Source organism: Cynocephalus volans, chromosome 1, assembly GCF_027409185.1.
Source record: "Cynocephalus volans isolate mCynVol1 chromosome 1, mCynVol1.pri, whole genome shotgun sequence".
In the NCBI taxonomy this organism is placed as follows: Eukaryota; Metazoa; Chordata; class Mammalia; order Dermoptera; family Cynocephalidae; genus Cynocephalus; species Cynocephalus volans.
In genome coordinates, this window is record NC_084460.1 from 107,092,248 (window position 1) to 107,116,096 (window position 23,849).

The 23,849-nt window shown below is 42.4% G+C and overlaps 2 protein-coding genes across 8 annotated transcripts in view; one reads left to right on the plus strand and one right to left on the minus strand.

Moving 5' to 3' along the window:
* MCF2L2 (MCF.2 cell line derived transforming sequence-like 2) overlaps positions 1-23,849 on the minus strand; it is a 232,239-nt gene that overhangs the window by 59,243 nt on the left and 149,147 nt on the right. The window lies entirely within an intron of this gene.
* B3GNT5 (UDP-GlcNAc:betaGal beta-1,3-N-acetylglucosaminyltransferase 5) lies at positions 3,377-23,486 on the plus strand. 2 transcript variants are annotated; one of them, XM_063078326.1, is made up of 3 exons: positions 3,377-3,544; positions 7,243-7,349; positions 17,929-23,486. In XM_063078326.1, exon 3 carries the CDS (start codon positions 18,244-18,246, stop codon positions 19,381-19,383), a length of 1,140 nt encoding a protein of 379 aa, XP_062934396.1. In that variant the 5' UTR covers positions 3,377-3,544; positions 7,243-7,349; positions 17,929-18,243; the 3' UTR covers positions 19,384-23,486. The 2 variants fall into 2 exon arrangements, with proteins under 2 accessions (XP_062934396.1, XP_062934405.1); XM_063078335.1 differs by lacking the exon at positions 7,243-7,349.

Genomic DNA, 23,849 nt, shown 5'->3' on the forward strand with positions numbered 1-23,849 from the left:
ATTTTAGTGCAAAATTCCCAACACGAACAATTGCCTCTGGCCAGGCATATACATAGTCCCTGTATCACAGTTAGTAACTACTTTCTGAATACTTCCACGTGCTGTAATTTTCCTTTTCTCTGTACCCCATCACAGAACCCAAATCATTTTGCTCAGTTTAGATAGCTTTGGCAAGGCTCAGTGCCAATTGTCTTTTAAAATATGTGTTAATCAGATAGCATTCAAGACCGTCCTTATAAAAATGTCACTAATTCGTTCAGTTTGGATGTGCCCTCCTGAGTAGGTGAGAAAGAGGTGAGTTAGAGACGGCCCCTTGGAACCTGTACAGAACCCTGTATGCCCCGGGAGTGTGGACTGTGGGTCTGATCTGCTGGTGGGGAGGGGAGAAGAAATGCCCAGAGACCCACTGCCAGGAAATGGCACCAGGTCATTGTCACAGGGGCTGTCTGAGCCACGCAGCATCGAGGGAAAACCTGTATCAGCCTCACCATCCCTGAACCCCCCTCCCAGGTGAAGCCCACCCTACCCACAGCACAGCTCTACTGGACCAAGGAGTGGCCCAGCAAGCAGGGCCTGAGCCTCTGAGACTGTCCCTGTCCCTCTGGGGCCCTGACTGAGTGCTAGGTGGCACATAAGAGGAGATGATCAGTTACTGGGGCCCCTCCCCTGGGCAGAGGAAAAGAGAGTGAAACAAATGGGCTCTGGCATGGCCTGCAGGTGAGTGCCTTTGTGCTGTTTGTTCTTTCACCTGCCAGTTCTGGGTGCACCTAGTACGGCTGGCTTCGTTAAGGCAATGGGCAAGGTCACCAGGGGCAAGAGTGGAGAGAAAAGAACACCTGGGAAGGCTGTGTGTGGGCGGGAGGGGGCTGGGGGCTATAAAGAAGGGGAGGAAGCAGCCAAGGAGATGCCACCTATCATTTTAACGGGGTGCTGCTGTATTAACAGAAAGGAAATTCCAGAGATGTGAAATACAGCAGACCCTTCTGTAGTGAGGATTCTGGGACACAGCATGACAGCTGCCTCTGTCTGTCCCCAGGTGACAGGAGCTCTCTGCAGCGGTGGTGGGCATGAGGATGCTGATCATTCCTCTTGCTCACTGAGAAGGCCCCAGACGCTGAGCCCAGCACTCCACACTTGTCATTGTGATTGTCCTCAGTCCTCACTTACCCTCGCAGGCTGGCATTACTGAGGTGCACAGAAGCCGGGTAACTTGCCAAGACTCATGTAGGAGGCTAGGTCAGGCTCCAGCCAGCATCTCTCTAACAGCTCAGGCCTTGCATGGATGCTAGCCAGGTTCAGAATACATGGCTGGCAGTGCATCTGAATGCACAGGGCAGGGTCTGCACAGGGCCTGTGAGGAAATCTCCTGATCTACCAGAATCCAGAAAGAGCAAGTGTAGCTGAGCAGGTCAAGCCTGACACTATGCTGCTCTGCTTCAGTTGTGCTGGGCATTAACTCAGTCAGTTACCAAACCTGCTTCTCCTTTCATGATTCAGTAACACTGGCCTCTTCTTTGGGTCCCTATTGCTGCCCCCATCTCCTAGGTTCTCTTACGCTTAGGGTTTGGTCTTCTCTCCCAGTAACTGATGATGCATGTCTTACTGCCCTGCTCTCTGGTCCTCTCTCCTAAATCTGCTTCTCACTCTGCTCTTTCTCTGACTTATCTGTCCCTGTAAACATGCAAATCTAACCCCTCTCATTTTTCAAGTTTACCATTTTGATGTTACAGTTTTCTTTTCCCAGTACTTTCCATAGGTCTTTAGTGCTCCGCAAAGCACATCCTTGACAGTGGGATTCAAAGTCATTTATAAGTCTAATCGCAGGGCTCAATGCTCACAAGCAGCTACCATGGACAAGGAGAGCAGGCCAACAGTGTCCTCTTTCTCCATGCTGGCCGAGTCAGCATAATTGCTGTTGTCTAATTTTATTTCCAACTCATCTCAAAATTTTCACGCACTTCCTCCCAATGAAAGTAACTGAGTACTGTACCATCCAATCTACCATTCTCTTCCCCTTTGTCTGGTGTGGGATGCGGAGACAATCTGCTCTAGAAAATCTTCCCAGATGGGTAAAGGAGCCTCCCTTCCCTGCCCCTTCCCTGTGTGGTGTGTGAGTGGGTGAGTCCCAGGGCAGGCATTCTGGGCCACTCTGCCCATCCCCTTCTCTCATCCACATCCTCTCCCCTCCTACCACCCAAAGCCCCACATCCTCTCACCAATCCCCTGATTTACTTTCAAAATAATTTATCTTTCTGATGTGTTGATCTGTATATAGGATGATGTGAACATGTGATTTTTATATATGTTTGTCAATGTTGGGTCAATTTGTATTCCTTGTGGGTACAGTCCTATGTGTTCATGCATGTGGAACGCACCCATGCTGACACGTGGGCCTAGTTCCAAATGATGTGAAAGGAATATAATCATAATTGAATATCTGCACATAAAAAGGGCATACACATATGAGAGCTGGAGGAACGTATGTGGGATGACAGTCCAGATTTTATTATGGAAGCACTGTGCTATTAATGAATCAGCTTATCTGTGGGTCACTGTCAGTGACTCCCCTACTAATCACATTATATAAATTTTTCTGTCTGTGGTCTGATGTGCAGGTAGCACTATAATCTCCAAGGTAATAATAGCAGGTGCTGAGCCATGTCTGCCATACATACTGTATGAATTGCGTGATTGAAAATAAGCTGAGGGTCTTAAAGAAAGCAATTACAAAACTTCCTAGAAGTCTAGTTTGAAATAACACGTACAATGTCGTGTTTACAGTAAGAAACTCTCATTCAATAAACTACTTGTAACTCATTACCTGTCTTATTCCTTTTACAATAACAAACGCAAAGTTTTTATTTGAAGTATTTGGGTTAATCTTTTTCTGTCATGTGCGGAAATATGCACAATTACAAAACTGTTCAAAATATTACCTCCGTTAAACGGTAATGTTTTGTTCTGTAAGGAGAGATCTAGACAACATTTGAAGAACAGGAAACCAAACACCTAAAGGATTTATTTTAACTTTCCTTCCGTAGAAGTCTGCAGTCTCTTGATATTGCTAGTCAGCAGCTTTAGGTACGTTGAATGCGGAGAACAGCTCAGAGGGGACATTCATGTGGATTCCAGCTTCGGGTCATCTGAGCAAACCATCTGAGTGAGCTGGAGAGGCGCCGGGAAACATTTCCTGGAGGTTTTCATCCACCTACGACAACAGATTCGGGCGGGGCCCAGCACCTTCACGAACACGGCCGGACGGCGGCGGCCGGGCTCTGGCAGTGCCGCCGGGAGCAGCAGGAACGCGCCGCGGGGGAGACCCCGGGCCGCCGCGCCCCGCCCTCCGCGCGGAGCCCCGGACTGGGCCCGCCCCCCGCAGCAGGGTCCCCGCCCGGGAGGCGAGCGGGCCCGGCGCTGGCCTTCCGGTCCTCGTCCAAGATTTAAAGCGCGCAAGTGTTGTTCTTGAGCCCAACGACTTTCGCTCCCGTGCCGGGAGGAAAGCCGACCTCCGACTCGGATGTCTGAGGAGCCGGGCTCGGACTCGGTGAGTTCTGCTCTTTGAAATTAAGCGGGGTGTGAAGGTAAAGCCATTGCGGGAGCTGGCCCGCGGGCTGGGGCGCGGCGGGGGTGTCCTCCCCGACCCTCGCGTTTTAAAGACGGACCTCCAGGGCAGCCTTCGCTTGCTGTAAGTTACAGTTTCCTTCCTTTGTCATGTAGGTCCCCAGAAGTTCAGGGCATGAGTGGTGTGACCAGAAACCTTTTAGAAAGATTCCCCTGCCGTTAGAACTCTTGCTCGAAACCGAATTAGGGTCAGAAAACCGCGACTCGGTCCAAACTTCGCTCCCGTGTGTGAGGAGCTGTCGCGTGTCCTCAACGAATGGGCCGTCGGTGGAGCAAACTCTACTTCTTGATGCAGCGTGCATGAGGCCCGTTGTTTCGTGTGGAGTTAATAGTTGCTCTCACTCCTGCGATGCAGCCGCCGGCATCTTCCCGGGGGCCGAGGTCCCTCTGGGTGGGAATGCGTCTTTTCTTCGGATCACTAAGTGGGGAAAGCGCTAGTACGCTTGGCGGGCTAAGCCTCAGGTCCCTACACGGTTTGTTCTTTGTGCCGCGGGCCGGAGACGGGCTGCCCGGGTCCCCTGGGAGGGCTCCGGGCGCGAGGGGCTGTGGGCCGCCCAGCCGCCGCCCCGCCCCTGGCCGGCCGGGCCTCCCCGCGCCTCCCCGCGTCTCCCGGCCCAGCAGCCCTCGGCCTTGGGCGAAGGAGGCTCGCGCCTCTCGGCCCGCTCTGGGCCGGGCGAGGTCACCGTAGGGCCGACAAGGGAAGCGCCGCGGGGAGGTGAAGGCGCACTCTTTCACGCGGGTGGCTCCAGGACGTCAGGTTGGAATGCGCGCTCGGGCCGGGGACGCGTGGCTCAGGCGACATCCGGCCCCGTTCGGCCGCTCTGGCGGGGTCCGCGCGGCCCAGCGGCGGGAGGCCCTTCCCGCCGCGGGGCAGGGCTGCCCGCCGTCCGAAAGCGAGGCGGGGTGGAGGGCGCGTTCCCTCCGCCGAGCGCCTTTGTTCGCTCGGGCCTGTCGGAGCGGGCGCCCCGCGGCCGTGGCTCCCGGCCGAGCCGCCGCCCAGGTGCGGCAGGTAGGCTCGGGGCTGGCAGGTCCGGCTGGGGGCAGTTGCCCGGGGCCGGGCGGGTTCTCCCTCCCTGGACAGCTTCGCGATGGGGACACTGGCCCGAGCGCGGGAGCCTCGAGGCTAACTCCGCGCCCCCTGCTCGGTTCCGCCTGGGGGCCCCAGCTGCGCTGCAGCCCTGGGCTGGAAAGCCTGCGTCGGTGGGAAATGCGGAAACCCGCGGACAGGGGAAGCGTTCGGCGAGTAGGCTGGAGAAATGGAGACAGGGAAGTGGGCAGGCAGGGGAAACTGGGAAACCAAGCTCCCTCCCTAACGGGGAGGTTTTGGTTGCTAGTATTTTACTTTGACTCTGCTGAATTTCATTTTGCATCCTGATGAGACAGAGTCAGTTGCTTGCTCAGGTACCATACAGGTAAAGTAACAACTTGTAATTCGACTCTATGCACTCTGTATTTTTCTTTCCCAGTGTTGGTTTTCATAGGTTTATGGCTCATGTTAAAGGGACACCGATGTTGTAACCGCAGAGTGGCTGGTGGTGGCTTGTAGCTCATATTTAGGGTAATTCTTTGATGACAGTACATCCTTTCGAATTGGATTTGTTCCTCTGTGCCTTTGTTTTGGGAAACCTTTCCTGGTCCCTTTGGGGGAAGAAAGAGGGATGTGAAAAGCTGAAATTGACCCAGAAAAGGATGAGTGAAGGTAGTTGTATTAAGTGGTGATGCAGAAATGATCGCACCCTCAACTTTTTGAAAGAATGGTTAGTGATTCGCAGTTGAGGTTTTAACTTTCTCAAAAGAAATTTATGGTAGATTTTATATCTTGCGGGGGGGGGATGGGGGCGGAGACCTGCTTTTTTGGGCCAACTGTTTTTGCCTTAGCAAAATAGATTCAATACCTGAAATGTTTCCATTACATACTTTAACTAGTATGTAAAGCAAGATAAATTCAATACCTGAAATGTATCCATTACATGTTTTAACTGCTCATTTTCTCCTGCTCTTCCCTTCTTCCTCTTCCCGCCTCTCCCACACACACTCTCCATGCATATATATTGAGCATTCTCTGAGAAGGAGGCTGACTCGGTCTCACCCATCTGGGTCCTCCAGGGATCATCATGACACCTTAAGGTTGGATGAGTGTTATGGCAGGGAAAGTCCAAGCTGGAGCTCTGCGAAACTGAGCTGATGAGGGATGAGTAGGAGGTAGATACTTAAAATTGCTTTGCCAAGGAAGAAAGCTCAGAAGGTGGGAAATAATTTTCAAAATATGTAAAGTGCAGGCCCTATCAAGTAGAAAATGTCACATTATATTTCATCAAAATGGAGATCAAATTTCCCTTTTTATAAAAGACACTCAAATGGTGAGGTTGCAGGAAAAGGAAATAATTTTCTACCTCTCAAATATAGAACAGCTTGAATAACTCCTCGTGGGTTTCAAAATGGGTCACCTTTTAAAATGGGTCACTTTGGCTAGAATCATTGCATTTGCTGACTTTCAAATTGTAAAGGGTCGAATTTCTTCTGAGGCCCAATTGCATTTGAATCTGCATTTCAGAACACAAGATGTGGTAGAAACTGGGAGAAATTCAGAAGGAAATGGTCTCTTCTCAACGAAACAAAATGTACTCTTTTGGGAATTTTATATATCCTCAGTTGAATAGATCTGAGCTTTGCATTTTATGGTACATTATGCCTTTTTTGGAATATTTCCATAGGCGTTATTTTATTCTATTGTTAGAATAATCTTGTGTGAGGTGAATTCATTGTATCTATGTTCCAGAAACTGAGGCACAGCAAATTATTACAAGAGCTCTGCAATTTGACATCAAATCTCTGTCAGCAAAGATGTAAACAGAACAATGTAGATCTAGAGTTAAATACTTTCCTTACAGTATGAAATATCTAACTATTATGTATGTGTGTGTATGAATCTTCATATTTAACGATAAGAAACTTGATCAGGTGAGATGTGAACTTTGAATAAACAAAAGTGATTTTTCAGAGGCTGGCTTTGATGTGTAACTTATTAAGATTTATCTTATGTATCTTTAATTCTAGAAGCCAGTTTTCTATAGACAATAATATTCTACCAAGTCTGCAGAACAAAACCCCAAAAGTTCAAGTTCAAAATACTGTTACACAGCCTAAGATCCAACTAAGAATTCATATTTCATCTCTTTTCCTCCTTTCCCACAACTCTTTCTGCAACTTTTTGATAGTGCTCTAAGCAAAATAAGTTAAAAGGCTGACTCAACTCAGGTTTCCTTCTCCATAATTTACAGGGCTTTATAATTTTATACCTGTTTCTTTTTCATTGGAATGTATTTTAAGTGCTGTGGGAACCATATTGTTTTTTCCTGCCAGTATCAGCCATCTACTAACTAAACCATCATGGTAAAGACACATGAACAGTTTCTAGAAAAAGGAAATTAGCACATATGTAATACCTGATATGGACCACACTGTTGTAAGTTATCTCAAATGATCCACAGAAAACACTGTCTGGTACCTTAGAGACAAATTAAGCTCATATGACCAGTAAATGGAAGAGGCAGAATATAAATCAACTTTTGTTCAAATTCTAAAACTCTTGGTTTTTCTGCTCTCTCTCGCCTCCATCAGGTCCAGATTCAGGTTGCACTGGAACATTTACAGACGCTTTGGTAGGGGATTTACACCTGGAACATCTCCGAAGTCTTCCTAGCATCCTGCTTGTGGCCTACTATACAGTATGTGATAAACTAATATTTGTCGAATTAGTTAAATGTAGACATTACCTACTTTCAGGGCCGCCCAGCACAATGCCTCAAACCAACTAAATGCAACATTGCAAAGGTATCTTGGTCAGTTTTTCTGGGGCAAAGTCATCCTAAGAAATCTCAAGAATGTTTGAAAAATCCTAGTTTGAATGAACGTTGTTTTTCTAGTGATCCAGATAAAGCAGTCATTGTGTCTGAAAAGTCTTGGTGGGTGGCAAGGGTGGGACTGGGATTGGTGGCAATTTTCAGCATGTTTTATATCATATTAAAGGGGTGGGCATGCATTTTAGGCATTAACTCTTATTCTATTGATAGGTGAACTTGTATTTTTGATTCATCCACTGGTTATAAACCTTATGATGGATAACTTGTTTACATGCATTAATCATGTTTACTTCCTGTGTATCATTTCATAAGCCAACTTTGAATATACCTTCAAATGTGCCCTTCCCTTACACATGAAAAAAAGTTTTGGTACAGCTTTTTAATAAAAGAATGATAACTATTCCAGGGCTAGGGTGTGTGTGTGTGTGATTCCTTCCCTTTCATTTTGTCCAGTAATTGCTCATCAAATATCTGCTTAAAACATCCTCTCTGAGTCCAATACTTTTTTCTCTCCTCTCTTTCCCTTCTCCCCACCCCCTTCTTTCCCCCTCCTTCTGCCACTTAGGATCTCTGTCCTTAGATTTCCCAATTTTCTTTATGGAGGAAAGACTTTATCTACCCAAAGGACACAGACTCATGAGGTCGCTTTTGCCCACTGTCTAGTACTATTCAGACCAAGAAAAGGAAGGAGGGGAAATTGAGTGGAAGGTTAGGAAAAGGAAGTGAAAAAGAAATTGAGAAAGAAGATGACAGAGAAAGTGAGAACAAGTGCTAACAAAGTGCAGGTGGTAGCAAAACATCAATGACGCCACACTTCAGGCAGTAAAGCCAATTCTTTGCCTTCTTTCTATCTTGACCCTGCCCCTCCTGCTTCTCTGCCTACTTCCTTCTGATGGGAACTGCAGGAAGAGCTGTGCCAGGGAGGAAGGGCAGGTGAAGCACTCAGGGACAGGACCAAAGCCATCGGCTGCTCTGAGCTGCCACGGGGTTTGGAATTTATGGAAGTTACACAGTTAACTTGGTATCTCGGTGCCTCGGTTTCTTCTGCAAAATGGAGAGATAATTTCTCCTTCATCGGTTGTTGTGAAGCTTAAAGAGTTACTGTATATGTAAAGCATTCATAAAGCATTCAGAACAGTGCCTAGTGTACAGTAAACACACCCATGCTAGCAACTTGCTAGAGTGGGTAAAAGGAGAAGTTTGTTTCTTAAGTAGGCAAGAAAAAAACTGGTAAGAATTGTGTTTTAAAGAGCCAGTAGCCCTGTCAACCCAAACAGCAATGTTGCAAGAATGAATAGTGGGCCAAGCTTAGAAAAGCAAATGTTTGACCTGAGGTCTCCTTTATATTACAGCTTTTTAATTCTTTTTTCAAATTCTGCATAATCAAACTGGTTACTGAGAATTTTTAGTGACTTAATATAAATCCTCTAAAATATAATAATACTCTATAGTCCCATGCCACCAGTTTCATTATTAAAGATTTAGGTCTGTTTTTACCTATTTGTTTATTTGATATTTCCCTGTCTTTCTTTCCCCCTTAACCAGCAAACAGAAAGCTACACCCGTGTTTAACATAAAAAAACGTAACTTAGATAGGTGGGGATCTTGTCGCTGGATTCACGCAGTAGTCTTTTAACACGACTTTCCCCTCTGTCCCGTGTCCATGCTTAATAAATGGAATTTAAAGTCTTTGGACTAACCTGAATAAAGAACTAACTCTATAAATGTCTGCTTTGTGGAAGAGTAATAATTCTAGTGGCTTCTAATTTTTGCCTATGGCTTGACATAAAGTTTCATAGCTAAAGTAACAGCCACAAAAACATGTGAAGACAGCTGTTGGGTAGAATTTTTCCTTTCTTATAGGCCTTATACTGGAAACACTCAAAACATTTGAGAGGATATCTAATTTTTCACACTTACAACGTGAATTTAAAATTTCAGGTTGCTTCCTTCTTAAGTAAATAGAATAGGCAATTAGTACTGAACAGTAACCAGTTATGTTTCTGAGCACCATATACTGTAACTAACTTATCAAGAAAAATCTATGAAGATCAAATTAGAGCTTTTCCAGCAAATTCAGGGCTTTTTATTCCTGATTTCTTTCAACAAGGCAATTTGGCTCCTGAGGATTGGTACTGGCTGTGTTTAACAGAGAACTGATGATCAGAAGAAGCCAGGAAAAAAAAACTTGGAATGTAGAACAAAAGGCAACATAAGATGGTACAGAAAATTTTACCTTTCTTTCCTTTGAATTATGCCTGGACAGGAGCCAAAAATTGTCTCTCACATGGGACTTTAAGTAATAAAAGCTCAAATGTAAAAGGTATAAAGTACTGAGCCGTTTTTTAAAAAGTCTGTGACTTACTGGAGGAGCCTTATTAGTTTATAGTCATATAAGCACATCACTTTAAAAGGTATCACTAATATGTTGTGATTCATGGGGATATTATGAATATTAAATTGATATTTAAAATGAAGACAATCATCAATTCAGTCCTATTTTCTATGAGACCATTCAGAGGCAGATTTTGTTAAAATATTTTATTTCTCCAGCAGGGAAAAACCTAGAGCTAGAATAGAATGGTTAAATTACTCAGCTTTCTTCTAATCCGTTAGTCTTTTTGTCAAATTATATTGCCTACTTATATAGAATTTTGTGTTTTTTTGTTTTTTTGGGGGGGCAACAACTGAAATAAGAGGGGATCATTTTATAGTAGAGTAATGATTCCATCTAGATTGGGTTTTTTTCAGATTTGCAGAACATAATCCACCGATGGTTCATGCAACCAGTTTAGAAGGTTTAGGTGTCCAGCATTAAAAAAAAAAAAAAAGGAATAGAAGTGTGCATCGTATGTAATAGAATTAGTATTGTTTTATGATACTTTATTTCAAATACATACATATATGAATGCAGACATGTCCATGGGAGTCAGCAGCACTCAGCACCCAGTAGGATCCAGTCAGCAGATAGGATTGGGGTGAGTGAAGGAGGCAGAGATGTGTAAGCACAAAAAAGAAGCTAGTCTCTGTTTACAGTTTTGATATTTTGTTCATCATGGATTTTTTGCATTAATTTTGATTTTTAAAAAATATTGCATTAAAATATTACATTGGCTACTATGTTTTTGGTAGCCCCTTAAATTTTGCGCTCAAATTAAGTGCCTCACTTGCCTTCCCTAGTTCCGGCTCTGCTCAATATGTTTTACAGAGGGAACAGAGAGTGTCGGCCAGCCTGTCTGTGAAAAGGCCAGCCTGGGGAGCCTGTGAAGGGGCGGCACATGTGGGGATGGGTTGATGACGGGTCTGATGTCTTCTCCATTCTCCCTGAGGCAGCAGGTTAAGTCATCAGAGTGAGGGGACAGGCCCTAGTGGAGGGCTTTTAGCACAGCTGCTGAAGAGACTGGAGGAGGGAGAAGGTCCAGGACAAGTACAGGGATGGTCACGCAGCACTGAACACTCTGCCCACAGCTCTATAGTGCCATGTGTGGTGACGCTGCCTGCCCAGTGCATTACATTTCTCTAGCAGCCCTGCAGGTGTTGTAAGTGTAGAGAAAATGGGAGTGATCAGGGTCTGGGGGTGTTGGGGTGTAAGGACAGGAACCAGGGATGGGAGGGCAAAGGTGTCTGATGATTCTGCACTTGAGACAGGGATTTGAATAAGGAAGAAGGAACCAGGGATGGGAGGGCAAAGGACAGGAACCAGGGATGGGAGGGCAAAGGTGTCTGATGATTCTGCACTTGAGACAGGGATTTGAATAAGGAAGAAAGGACAGGAGATTGCTGGGTGGGGTGTTCAGGGGACAGGTAGGGGTGGGCAGAGGATTCTAGATGAATATTTAGAGGCTGTGGTTGAGGAGTGAGTGTCCTGGAATTTAAGATCTCAGAGGAAATGCAGTTCTAAGTAAAGCCACATAATGGCTTTCTAGCTAAGTTGTCTTGAGTGTTGGGAGGTATTGTGACCAAAATGGTATATGCATCATAAAATAAGCTCTCCTTAGACTTGAGACTGTTGTATACCTACTAAATAAAATGCAGAAATATAGTTTCCCTAAGATTAGATGTTGTTAATAAATTACAGTGATGGCAACAAATAGTCATCAAGGAACATATGGATAGAAACAAAAATATATACATTTTTAAATTTAAACCCATTTTCCTAGTTAACATCACGCAGCCTTCAGGTCTCACAGTCAGTTTAGCTTCTCTTCCTGGAAGATGCCTTCCCATGCTCAACACCCACCCCACATGTGGCTGGGCCCATCTTTAGACCCTCCTGTATCTCCCAGCACAGCTCTGTGTGGTCAATGTCTGTCTTCCCCACTAGACTCCATGAAGAGGGCCTGTCTGTCCTGCTTGCTCACTGTACGCACAGTGAATCCCATGTGAATTTTCTGATGAACTAGCTCTTTAAAATAGTTCCTTTTTTCTTTGACTCCTCCCTCTCCTCCTTTCCCTGAGTTCCCTTTTCCTTCAGGCCTGTCTGCTCATCTCCCCCTGGAGAACTCACCCATGTTCATGGAATCAGCCACGCTTACCCTCAGAGTGCCCACCTGGGCCTTCAGCCCTGTGTAACTCCTGTCTGAGATGACCTACTGGACATGGTACCTTGTGGTCTCTCCATCCTCAAACCCAACACAAGTCTAAAGCCAAATGTATTTCCTTCACTCCTAACCCAGGACACCAGTTTGCCTCCTTTGTCAGTTGTGCTTGAAAAGAGATTTCGTTCCTCCTCCTCCTCCTTTACTCCCCATCCCAGGTCATTCATCATGTACTGCTGGGGGGTTTTGTTTGTTTGTTTTCCTTGAAAGGGTCTTCTCCTTTATCCCTTCCTTCCCTCCCCACTCCCACCACTCTAGACTAGGCCTTCCTCACCTCATCCTGCATCATGAGGCCCTGATAACCCGGCATCCTGGTCTTCAGGCATTCTGCATCCTGCAACACCATTGCCAGTTTAATCCCTTTTGCTCAAACTTACTAAATATTGAACAAGAGAGTTTTCATTACAAACAAAAACAGAAACTTCTGTGACTTTCTGCTGCTCTTTGTACCTACTAAGACTCCTCTGCCAGATTTTCAAGGTACTCCATAGGCAAGCCCCATCCTCCCTGCTTTCAGATATATACCTGTTTCTCAAATATTTACTGTATGCAATTCTTTCCTTTCTTTCCTGAAACCAAGATTGCTCCTCCTCTTGCAGCTACCTAAATCCTGGTAATCCTCAGGCCCTCCTGAAATACCTGGACTAATCCAACCCTCACTGATCTCTCTATTCCTAGCCACTCTCTTAGTGTGCCTGGAGTTGGTATCACCCAAGTTAGCCCTGAAACACTGTCTGTACCTTCCCACGATGTGCCTGTATTGTCCACGGGAACTGTGTTTTCATGTGGAAACTATGAATCTTGTTTCAAATCAATTGTAAATGCTTTGAATTGGAAACTACTAAATACTATTTCATGATCTCCTGCTATGTCTGGCCTAAGAACTCACATAGTAAATAAATCCTTAAATACTTGTAGGATTAATTGAAACATTGGAGACTTGAGGTTGTTTGACTTTAACTTAAAGTGCAGATCACATCATGTTGATTAAAACTTTAAAATTTATAGCAGGTTTTGCATATATTTCAAGATCATAAAAGTAGACTTAATAAAGAAATGAGCTGACGGCAGGGGTGAGGTAGAGAAAAAATCTGGCATTATTACAGGGAAACCTATAGCCTCTATATGCACTAATTTTAGTTTTTTCCAGAAAAGTTTAAAGAGGTCTCCTTTGAACAAATAATCTTGAGTAACTGAGGGGCACAGCTCTCAGTCTGGAAAATACGAGGGTACTTTAAAAAGTTCATGGAAAAATAGAATTGAAAGATAATACAAATTTTTCCACAAATTTTTTGAAGTAGCTTTGTAATGTGGGTGAGGCCTGTCACCTTCCTTTCTGATTTTCCTGCTTTTATTTCTATTCTTTATGCTTCTTACTACTTCTGTTAGAAAAGAGAGTACTAAGGTACATATTTCCTACCTCTCCAGTCCAAACACACACAAACCCAAGCTGTGCCACAGATATTTGCATATTTTCCTCTAAGCAGTTATTTGCCCTGTTCTCTCCCATGCTCTTTCCTATTTCCCGTTTTCATCAGGCTCTGGAGTCATCTATAATTTTTATTTCCCCTCAGAAACATTACATTGATATTCTTCCCGATTTGCAGATTAAATCACCAAATCAGAGTGATGGGAAGGGTGCCCAAGGCTACACAATAAATCTGGCCCCAAACAGGGGTGACCCTCGAGTTTCCAGGCTGTTGACTGGCCAGTGACCCAGCTGCAGGCACACAAAGGAAGCTGCACCCACAGCAGTCTGTTGCGGACGGCTGCTGAGCCTCGCATTCATTATTGGGCTCGTTTTGCTTCCTGTAAGGCCCAGCATTTTCTCCCACCAGACTGGCCTGCCAGCTGTGGGCTTCTCCCCAGTGGCCTCCCCTACATTCTGAATATGGAAGCTAGAAAATGTGCTTTAGAGAAGGTTTAAAGACGCCATAAGAAACCAAAAGAGAGAGCACCAAGTGCAGATGCGTGATCTCCATCAGTGAAGCCAGAGCTGGATGCACACTGTTTGCTTCTAATTGATGAATTCAGATTGGGGGAGGGGAGCAGGGGGAGCGCTGCTTTTGCTTTTGGCTGGGAAAGGCCTCCTAGTTCAATTTGGAGGAATTCAGATTTCTTTTATTAAAAAGTGAAGCTGTGTGAGTAGTTTACTTTTCCTAAATTGTCCTCTCATCATACCAGTGTTATCAGTGCAATCTGGTTATGATTCACATAAATTGTGGCTTAACAATTCAGACTGCTAGGAGTGGGCTGGCCGATTAGCTCAGTTGGTTAGAGTGTGGTGTTATGACACGAAGGTCAAGGATCAGGCCCCTGTACTGGCCAGCCACAGGAAAAAAAACCCACAAAAACCAAAAACAAACTGCTCATTTTAGAGCCTCACATACTGTACCGAACTAAATTAAGTAGTGTGGATTGTTGGCATTGTGACAGGTCCTTTGTCATTTTTCAGAAAACATTTTTACTCATTGAGGTCAATTTGGAACAGTTGAAAAAATATAGGAAAATAAGGTAAATACATACATGTTTTAGTGTTAGGGGGGAGGATAAAATGAATGTTGCAAGCTGGCTGTTAGCTTATAGTAGCAATGTTAGCAGCAGCAGCAACATACCAACCTGATGTGCAACAGATCCTTATGCTTTGGAGAGATACTAGCACCTCTGGTGAGTCAGATGCACACTTGGGTGCTTCAGGAGTTGGGCTTGTGAGCTGATAGTTTAGCAAGAAGAAGCTCAGACTTGCAAGCAGCTGTGATGTGTGCAAAGCAAGCTGGCATTGGACCGCACTGAGCACAGCTGCTCAGAAATGGGAAGCTAGTTTTGCTTGTGATTCTTTACATTACAAAATTTACTTTCCTCTTTGTTTCCTTCTCAGGGTCTCTTGGAGTAGAAACTGCAGATTAGTTTCAATTGAGAATTTTCCTAGAATTCTTAAATACTTATGCTGTAAAGAATTCTCTGTTACCGCACTTTAAGCCTCCAGTTCCTTCAAAATGTATTGTGGAGGAGGCAGAAGGGCCCTTGTTTTTGGCATTCAGAGGATAGTTCTTACCTGAGAGACCACTGTGGACAGACTGAGAGGAAGTGTCCCCTGGAATGCAAGTGATTTTGCAAAGTTCAGGCAGATAGCACCATCAGAAACTGATGTTTTCTGCTGTCTTTCTCACCCATCTCTAGAGCATCCAGTCCAGAAATGGCCAGCATATTTATGGGGGACATTGTTGATATCAGTCTATCTCTTAGAGCATTGTTTCTGCCTTTTTTGATGGTAAAGCACAATAATGCATGTTACATTACAACCCTGAGTACACACATATGTAAAACTCAAAGTTTCACAAAATGATACTTGGACATAACTACTTTCAGCATACTCTGCCGCTCTTTTCTTTTTTCCCCCTTTTTCTTTAGTGCTGGTTGTGGCTTCCTAAGTGGTATGTGCAGTTTTAAAATCTATGCCCTAAGTGATAAAGTGCTACCAATGCAGCTTATCTTTGGACAAAGTTTCAGTGGGGTTTGGTCTAATCTCCTGCCCTCCTTGGATGTTTCTCTTGCCTGGTTTTTGTAATTATCATAGGGATGGGAAATATAGCTGGATCTGAAAATCCTGAAGTTGGGAAGGAGGTATCAGAGCCTGCAGGATGCTCAGTATGCACAGTTGGTTTTATATTAGGGGTCAAGGGTGGGGGGACTTGAGGACAGGTCTTTGAGCACAAAGCAGGGCCTTTGCCCTGGGGCTTGTGACGTGGGCACGGTGTGCTTGTGACCTAGCCTGCTCTCGGTGGAGCTTACATTGCCTTCCCCCTGTCAATCCTGTCCAAAGCCCAGGAGAGTGGTATGCTACCCGAGGGGGAGAGAGCCTATTTCTCCAGGCAAGGAAGTGTTTCACTTATGGTGAGCACTGGGGCCAGAATTTTTGAGGAAGGGGGTGCTGTTTCCTAGTGAGGGAAGGAAAGAGAGGGCATGGGATAGGCAACTGTGGCATAGATCTCATCCAAGGTGGTCTCTGGCTGGGCATCCTGACCCCAAGTTCTTCCTGAATAACCAGTACTTAGAGTGAAGGGTGGCTCCACCCCTGCATGGTTCTTTGCACCAATATTTGGTGAATGCCTACTAGATGTTAGATGCTGACCTGGATGCTGAGAGTAGGGTATCCATGACATTGTTCCTAAAAGGTCTCATTATAGGGTGTGGCAATCCAGATGAGAAACATCCCTGAGGGAGTAGGGTGACCAGGCTGCCCAGAGAAGGATGCCTATAGAACTTAGGATGAGTAGACTTTATATTAGCAATGGAGGTAGGGCATGCCAGGCCACAGGGCTGCTCATGTAAAGGCCGAGTGTATGAGATGGTAAGTGTGGCTGTGTTTTCAACCAATAATCTGGTTTTGTCAAATGATGTGATAGAATAGCTGGAGAGGCAGATTCTAAAGGGTTGTGCATGCCATGCTAAATCATAACCTAGACTTCATCTTGTCACTAACTAATGCAGAGGCTCTGAAGGGATCTATAGAGCTCAGTTAGTCTCAGGATTAAATCTGAGTTTTAGGAAGGTTCCTGTCTGTAGAGTGGAAGATGGGTTGTCCAGGGGATCACTTTGTCTGCTGCTAGTCCGGGTGAGAACTGATGATAACATGAAGGGGGGAAGAGAGACTTAGAAGAAGTGATTCATAGGATTAAACAATGGGATGTGGAAATGGAGGAAAAGAAAGACTGAGAAATCTGGCATAGATGAGTGAAGTACAATCAGGCACAAATAAAGAGAAAACAGTAGGATTTAGAGGAGAAGGTGGTAGAATGCGTTAGAAATGGCATTTGAGTAAGTCTGCTTGCTAGGTAATTATCTACTTCGCTCTGTCTATAGATCTATGTATATTCCTATTTCATCTGTATAAACTTTGAGTTAAGCGGTGTTACCACAGTTTTTCAGATTTCTGGGTTAGGTGCACGATATAGTCCAACAAACAGCAGGTGGCTGCACTAGCACGGTGTTCAGATTGCCTGATCACAAATATGGTGCTTGGTGGCTCTGTCCTGTTGCTTCCCCGTTTAGAACATGTTAAACTTGAGGAGCCTCTTTCCAAATGAGAAAGTACAGAAGGAAGATGACTGGGGCCGACCCCGTGGCGCACTTGGGAGAGTGCGGCGCTGGGAGCGCAGCAGTGCTCCCGCCCGCGGGTTCGGATCCTATATAAGGATGGCCGGTGCGCTGCTCACTGGCTGAGCGCAGTGCGGCCGGTCACAAAAAGACAAAAAAAAAAAAAAAAAAAAAGAAGGAAGATGACTGTGTAGATTTGGGGCTCACAAAGTAATTTTGGTCAGAGAGACTTTGGACTATGCTTTTGAGAAGCAAATCTTGACTCCTTGATTGTGAACCTTGATTAAAAAAGAAAGAAATAAACTTACTCTTATTCCTGCCTTGTCTGGGGCAGCCTTTAAGGGATTTTTGCTATTATAAAATTTCTTTTCATCTAGTATTTTGCCTTGGCTATATAGCTACTTTCATCCTGACTGTCAATATTTTCATAGATATACCCATTTGTGAAATTTGAACTTCAAGTATACAAGTTGATAGCCACTTTGGAGACTTTTTTTTAAGAATGGGAGGAGAAAAGGGTCTCTGCATTCTTACTGGGAAGACAGTATAGAGTAGTTCTTTCCCTCTCCCTGTACTCCTCAAAAACAATAAGCAGCTGTGTGCTCCTGCTAGCTACTAACTGCCTCATCACCTTTTGTCCAGATCAGTCAGGTTACATTTGGTTTTTAAGGAACTAGGAGTAGTTTGTTTCTTTTGGTGACTCAGTAACCCATTCACTTACTAATCTGTTCTCTTTTTGACTCTGACAGGTCTCATTTAATGTCCACAAAAAGAATTACATGGAGTAGCTGCACGAGGCCACTCACCGGAATCGGAGAAGGATGTCAGTATGGGAGAATTTTGATGGGACAGTGTCCTCATTCTACAGTGTGTTCTATTCCTCCTTTGCAATCTCAGAAAAAATGGTACTGAAAGAAAATATTTTGTGAAATAAGGAGATCCTTTTCCATTTTTAATGACCAACATGTATTACGATAGACATCTGTTCTACAAAATACAAAGTTCTATGGTCTCAAAGAAGCAAGTGCCCATTTAAAACTGATCCTAATTAAAAAGGGGCCTGAATGAACTTGAGAATGTTTGTTAATGGCAGAAGAGTCAAAAAATGGCAGTTTGTTCAGTTATTTGCCACTTGTTTTATACTAAGCCTCATGTTTTTTTGGGAACCAATTGATAATCACATTGTGAGCCACGTGAAGTCCTACTCTTACCGATACCTCATCAATAACTATGACTTTGTGAATGATACCCTGTCTCTTAAGCCCGGCTCAGATGGGGCTCGCTACCCATACTTGATTAACCACGAGGAGAAGTGTCAAGCACAAGACGTCCTCCTTTTGCTGTTTGTAAAGACTGCTCCCGAAAACTACAATCGACGTTCTGCAATTAGAAAAACATGGGGCAACGAGAGGTATATTCAGACTCAACTTAACGCCAACATCAAAACTCTGTTCGTCTTAGGAACTCCTAATCCGCTGAAGGGAGAAGAACTGCAGAGAAAATTGATTTGGGAAGATCAAATGTACAATGATATCATTCAGCAAGACTTTGTTGATTCTTTCTATAATCTTACTCTTAAATTACTTCTGCAGTTCAGTTGGGCAAATATCTTTTGTCCACGTGCCAAATTCCTTATGACTGCTGATGATGACATATTTATCCACATGCCAAATCTTATTGAATACCTTCAAAGTTTGGAACAGATTGGTGTTCAGGACTTCTGGATTGGTCGTGTTCATCGTGGTGCCCCTCCCATTAGAGACAAAAGCAGCAAATACTATGTCTCCTACGAAATGTACCAGTGGCCAGCTTACCCTGACTATACTGCTGGAGCTGCCTATGTAATCTCCAGTGACGTAGCCACCAAAGTCTATTCAGCATCACAGACACTAAATACTAGTCTTTACATAGACGATGTGTTCATGGGCCTCTGTGCCAATAAAATGGGGATAGTACCACAATACCATGTGTTTTTTTCTGGGGAAGGCAAAACTCCTTATCATCCCTGCATCTATGAGAAAATGATGACATCTCATGGACATGTACAAGATCTTCAGGACCTTTGGAAGGATGCCACAGATCCTAAAGTAAAAACCATTTCAAAAGGTTTTTTTGGTCAAATATACTGCAGGTTAATTAAGATAGCTCTCCTTTGCAAATTGAGCTATGTGGATACATATCCTTGTAGGGCTGCATTTGTCTAATAGTACTTGAATGCTGTATTTTTTTTTTTTTTTTTTTACTGTCACTGAGCCAAACCTAAATGAAAAACCTTTAAATGTTTGTCTGTACCGTAAGTAAAATTAATATGAAAGACAAAGAAATATTTTGAAAGCCTAGTCTATCAAAATGTTTCTTTGATTCTAGAAGCTGTTCAGTATAACTTATCTACTTCAATGCCTAAATTCATTTCAAGGAATTTTTTATTTACAGAATGTTTTTATGAATGAAAACAAAACTAAAGGGAAATTCAAGTTCCCATTTAATGCCACATGTATAATTGAGGTATGGAGAAGTTATTAAGAAGCCTTGGTGTTGGAATAACTGCTTTTGGAAAATACCAAGTGAATGTATAGTACAACATTTCAAAGAAATGACTATTATTAGACTGAGTATACAAGTTTATTTTTGTTAAAGAGCACTTGATGGAGGTAGTGGGGGCAGGGAAGGGTTGGCACAGGAGAAAGTACGTGGAACTGGCACAAGAAAGTCTCTTGTTCTTAAGAGATGTAGGCAAATGTACACAATTTAATTATGAACAGCCAAATCACTTACTGTCACATCCAATGTAGCTATTAGATAGACTTGGAGTTATTTAAAATATATTTATATCTTTTTTTCAAAGTTTAATGTGAAATTTGAGAAAAGTCATTAGCTCTACCCTAACTGGTACTTTATATGGTTGTTTTTTTAAAAAAAAATTAGAAAATAACACAAAACATGGACAATTTGTTGCTCACAGGGTCCTTCCCTAGGGAGAAATAGTTAATTCAAATAAGCTGATTTTAGTTAATGCATTTTCAACTGTTTTTTAAACATTCATTATTAGTCTGTATTTAAGGTAGTTGCTTGAATGTAGTTTGTGTGGAGGAATATAATAACAGAGGGGATTTCAAAAGGAAAGATAGAACATTAAAAGCTTCTTCATAATTTATAAAATAAAATCTTAAGTGTCTAAATCATTGTACTGATTATTAAAATTAGCCCATCCCTCCACAACAAGGTCTCATAAACCACAATACTTTGTTCCCAGTTTACAGTTTTAAATTGAGAGATTAAACATCAAATCAAAGCTATAGTATCTAAAATAATCTATTCTTTCATCAAATAACTATCAGAGGTGTTCGTCTTTTAAATATTTCAAACTTGAAATCAAAATAAAAATGCTTTATAAAAGCTTGCAGAATGAGGCTTAAAGCATTTGTAAAGCTGCATGTTTCTCGTAATCAAAGAGATGTGGCTGAGATCTAATTAAGTTACATTTATTTTACAAAGCAGGATAAAAATGTGACCTTTATGCAAACAACCTTCCCTTACTACAGAAAGAATTAGGTGATATCTATTGCTAAGGAAATTATATGAAGGCCAAAATAGTGACTTCAGCAAAAGCAGTTGAACTGATTATAAAATCTTTGGCTGCAGAGGCACTGGTTAGGGAGAACTAAGATGTCTTATTTACTAAGATGATGTCTGAAACATACAAAATTGAAAAAGGCTTCTCAGTATACACATCTGGATGATAATATTTATAATTTTTAGCAAGTAGCTTTTTAATGTTTACAGAAATTTTTGTTAATTTTTTTCTCTTTTGAAATTTGAGGCTGTTTACATCAATTAGATAATTTAGCATCTTTACCTAATGTCATAACTGCAGTATCAAATATTCTAGGTTGTAGTTGCTTTCAGAGTAGATTCAAGTTTTAGATCATTACAGTTTAAATTTTCTGACCAATTGAAAGACCATAGAGAACAAAAGCACATTTTGACAAAGCGGGTTTATAATTAATTTTTATTAGTTGATTCCTTAATAACCATTTGCTTTTTGACCATATATAACCTGTGCCATTTAATTTTGCCATTAGCTGAAAACATCAGTGTCTCTCTGGCCATCGAAGCAATCTTTTTTACAGCAATACTTCTGTGAAACAAATATTTATTTGTGGAAAGATCTCTCTTGAACTGTATTCATCTTTCTATTTTTGCTTAGAATAGAATGGAACAGGTTTAAATTTAAAGGAAACAGGAAGGCATTTCCTTTTTTTCGAAGGAAGGTGCTAGATAATTCCTTCATCAGACTAAAAGTACTGAGAAGAGTATTTGTAAATAAAAGCATTCTGACCTTTTAAAAAGGAAGGAAAAAACTTTTTGGTGCTCCAATGCAGGGTTGTTTTTTTTAAAAATGTTAACAAAGGGAAAATAAACTATCAACCTGGATGGTCACTTGAGTAGAAGATGGTTGTACAGTGTTATTGTTAAAAACTTTTTACCTCTCAGTTGGTTTGCATCTTTTTTCCATATTATAAATTTTATACCAGAATGTTAAATATTTATATTTGAATTTTGCTCTTGTATGGCAAAATAATTAGTGGGTTTTTAAAAAAAATATGATTTTCAATAAACAACATAAAAATTGTCAGCAGATGTGTAATTAAACTTCTGCATGAACACCATTTGTTTACATAATCGACTTGTTCTGTTTATGTCAGAGAGGCGTGTACTACACAATCTTGGTTCTGTTCTGGTTCCATTTGCTGCTGTGCCCAGGATAGAGGATGATTGTGTCCTCTGCATTATGGAGCCACCTAAGATGTCTGTGTTTGTTTATTAAATGACTTATGCTGCAATGTCTAGGTGGAGGCAATGTTCTTCTCCCCTAATAATTTGTTTAAAAAGGGATAAAATGAGAATCTGCAGCCATAGTGCCTTAAGACTCCGTTTGAAAAAGTTATATTTTCCTTTTATTCGATATTGTTAGCTGTCCGAAATTAGATTCAAATTTAGCCCTAGTCTCTTAATGTCTGTCAGGAATGCTCTTATACCTACTTTGGAATGTTTGGTGCTTTGGTATATTTGCATAGTTTTCTCTCATCTACTTTTCACCTGATTCCTGCCCAATTCTTGGCATAATATATAGTATGATTCGATCTATATATTTTTTAAAACTTGGAAGCATTTGAATTATTTGGTTCTAGTAGAACTTTTGATTTGCAAGGCCTAGTTGGGGTGTTTGTAGTTGTCATCACTAAAATGATGATTATTTGGAAGAATTAATTAATTTGACCTATATTTGTGGACTTCATTTTTTCTGGCAGCTCACTGGTACAGGGATCTGAACCCTTGACCTTGGTGTCACCAGCACCACACTGTAACCAACTGAGCAAACCAGCCAGTCCTGTTAGGGACTTTAATTGGACACCATAGATGCAATGAGAAGGAAACCTGAGAAGGAAACCAGAGAACTCTGGATATGCAGGGATATTCATTCCGCTATAATAATGTTATAAGAATGTTAGAAATCTTCCTGACTCTGTTTTCCTTCTAATCATGTCTCCAGCAAGACAAGCCTTAATCACAGCTTTCATTACAATATTCCTTTGCTTTGGACCTCAAAGGCTTCTTACTGCCTCCAGCATCAAATCTAAACTCTTCTACCTGGTTTTCAAGGCCCTATGTAATCTTCCCTTCCTCCTTGATTTTTTTTTTTTTTTTTTTGCCTTTTTGTGACAGGCCGCACCGCGCTCAGCCAGTGAGCACACCAGCCATCCTTATATAGGATCCGAACCCGCGGCGGGAGCACTGCTGCGCTCCCAGCGCCGCACTCTCCCAAGTTCGCCACGGGGTCGGCCCCTCCTTGATTTTTCCTACTGCTACTAATACCCATCACAAATCTCATTCATGACCATACCTTGTTAAGTTGATTTCCTTGCCAGGAGCACTGTTTCTCTTCTACCTGTTGAAATCTTGGAAATCCAACACTACCTTCACTCCTTCATTAAGCATGTCCTCCTGCCCTCCTCCCCAAATCACATATATTATTGTACTGCCTGTTCCATGTGTTTTTTCCTAGTTATGATGTACATTCTGAAGGTAGGGACTCAGCACCGGTCTATCACATAGTACTCAAAATCATTTTTTCCCAAACATAATAAGGTAATGTTATTCTGGCAATACATCCAAATATGAAAAGAGATTAATTATTCAGAATCTTTAATGGATGCCATCTGGTATAACATTTGACCTATATTACTTAAAAGTTTATAATTTACTCAACTAAATCTGAATGTTTTCTAAATATCTATCAACTCTAGCCCCAACAAATTTATATGAGTTATGCATTGAAACTCAAATCTATAAAATCTATAAAATCAAGAGTGAGTAAGGAAATACAGATTAAACTGTGCAGCAAAGATTGGTGATCTTAAGGCATTCATTCAAAGCTAGAGATGGAACAAAAACAGGAGTCTTATAGATTCTCCTATCTCCTGATTAATTCTCTGGCTAATTTTGCCTTTTCTCAAAGTTCTTTTGCAAGAACATAAAGATATTTTTCTTTCATTAGTTAAATGCTATAACTTTTTTCTTTTGTGTTTCTCATTAGAAGTGTGATTATTGTGTAAATTAACACAATAATTCATGAACTAACTTAAAGAATACATTTAACTAAGACTTC